Below are 2,188 nucleotides of genomic sequence, written 5' to 3' on the forward strand. Positions count from 1 at the left end.
AAACATGCTGCATAAGGAACACGTATTCAGGGATAACAAATTTATCATCTCCTACCTAAGACAATGGAAAATTCATGAATATTTATTTTTTACCTTGGATTACCATGAAAAATCATATTACTTACATGAGAAACAAAGCAAAAATACAATTTTCCTATTTCCTTCATTGAATTATGAGTAAGAAATGATCCAGCACAATAAATGAATCATTACATCACCTTCTAAATCTAAAAAGTTTTATTTAATGAACACATCCACATTGAATAAAATCAGTTTGGGGAAAATTAGTCGCTTGCTTATTAGTAGGAAATAACAATACATGTTTGGACAATATAGCCAACAGAAGTTCGATGCAAACTTCAGCTCCATGTCCCTTGACTTATGCTCTCTCATAAATTCTGGTAGAAGTGACGCCTTTCATGACACATTCCTAGACACACAAAAAAAATTCTTGATCAATCACGGGACTAAACCATGGGTTATTTATTTTCTCCTTTAATGTTGGGAAAGAAACAGTATTTATTTGAAAATATTCATTCTGAGATCCTATATATACCTGATATTGTAGTAAGTTAGGGAGATATGGAGACCGAGAAAACACAAGTCTTCCCCTCAAGGAACTTTACAATGTATAATGAGTGAGAAATATAACAGGAAATGCATCATACAATATGGTGTGTGCTGAGAGCAGTCACAGAATGCTTCTTGGGGGACAGCACACCTCGACTGAACTTAAAAGCATGAAGGGCAATTGCCAGAGCGAAACCATAATCCCAATGGAATCACCTTTTTTGTTCTATGCAAGCAAGCATGACTGTTTCTTTAGATAGAATAGTGATTATAAGATGACCTAGCAGTAGAGTCTAGAATTAAGCAACTAGAAGAGACTCACCACCACCAGTTTGTCATCCACTCGTTTTCTCTTTATGGTGGTTGATTTTCCATCCCACTTCTGCACCTGTACCAGGACTCCTCCATCTAACGTTATGATGCTCTGTGAGCATAGTAAAAAATTATTACCATTGGTATATGGTAGAGGAAAATAAAATAAAAAATACACCACCTTTGAATGAAGGAATATTTTGAGGTCATTAGTCACTCAAAATTGTAAGGATATATTAAAACAAAAAAAATGTCAAAAACGATAGCATACAAATAATACATTATGATCAAAAAATTATACAAAAACACATACTTGAAATAATACTGTAAAAATATAGATAATAAATTTATGTTGAGATGACAGTCTTATAGGTGATTTTTCTCCTTTTTTGCTTCTAGTCTTTCATGAACATTCTCTAACATTGTTATGTTATTTTAATTCACTTCAGATAATCTGTATATTGTATGACAAATAAATTGTGTTAATCACTTTTTTTAAAAGAATAAAGACAACTTTATAGAAAGGAGAAGATTCACTAACTAAATATCAAAGGCAACATGGTTTAAATCTAGGAAGTCAGGGATCTTTGACCTGTGATAGAATAGTTCCCCTCCTTTTATACAAAATGGCTTCTTCTAGGCAGCAGTCTTTTAGAAACCATGCTTTTATTCTGCTCCAATTCCTTCTTCCTCACCTTGACTTTTCTGTCATCTGCAGTAACTTCATCAAATTCCTGGCCCAGTTTGAAGGAAATCTCAGTATTTTTAAAGGTACTTTCTGATTTAATGGTGATCACATCCCCATTCACACTGATGATCATGTTGGGTTTGGCCATGCCAGCCACTTTCCTGGTGGCAAAGCCCACTCCTACAGTTGGGAAAAGAAAAAAGAAATGTCAAGTCCACAGTTTTCCTTCACAACTTTAACAAAGTCAGAACTGCAGTGTATGTGTGTGTTTGTGTATGTGTGTGTTTGTGTATGTATAGGTAGGTTAGTGTGTACAGGTGGGGGTGTGTGCATAAAAGGAAAAAGATACCAGTGAGTTTCTTTTTTCTTTTTTTTTTTTTTTAAAGATTTTATTTATTTATTTGAGAGAGAGAGAATGAGAGATAGCACGAGAGGGAGGAGGGTCAGAGGGAGAAGCAGACTCCCCGCCGAGCAGGGAGCCCGATGTGGGACTCGATCCCGGGACTCCAGGATCATGACCTGAGCCGAAGGCAGTCGCTCAACCGACTGAGCCACCCAGGCGCCCCCTGGTGAGTTTCTTAAAAGCCTCATAAGACAGCAGCTGCAGATAAGTAAAGC

At 36.2% G+C, this 2,188-nt stretch overlaps 1 protein-coding gene across 2 annotated transcripts in view; it reads right to left on the minus strand.

The window, feature by feature from the left end:
- Positions 1-219: 219 nt before the first annotated feature.
- FABP4 (fatty acid binding protein 4) overlaps positions 220-2,188 on the minus strand; it is a 4,474-nt gene continuing 2,505 nt past the window's right edge. Inside the window, exons 2-4 of one of the 2 annotated variants that reach the window (XM_025870769.2) lie at positions 1,578-1,750; positions 893-994; positions 220-430 (exon numbers count right to left, since the gene is read on the minus strand). In XM_025870769.2, coding sequence (XP_025726554.1) covers positions 380-430; positions 893-994; positions 1,578-1,750 — 326 coding nt within the window. In that variant the 3' untranslated portion in view covers positions 220-379. Of the gene's footprint in view, positions 431-892; positions 1,064-1,577; positions 1,751-2,188 lie in introns of both variants that reach the window. The other variant, XM_073892926.1, reaches the window with a different exon arrangement.

The sequence above is a fragment of the Callorhinus ursinus genome, unplaced genomic scaffold, assembly GCF_003265705.2.
Source record: "Callorhinus ursinus isolate GAN/ISIS: 27379988/994484 unplaced genomic scaffold, GSC_fseal_2.0 scaffold5, whole genome shotgun sequence".
Lineage (NCBI taxonomy): Eukaryota > Metazoa > Chordata > Mammalia > Carnivora > Otariidae > Callorhinus > Callorhinus ursinus.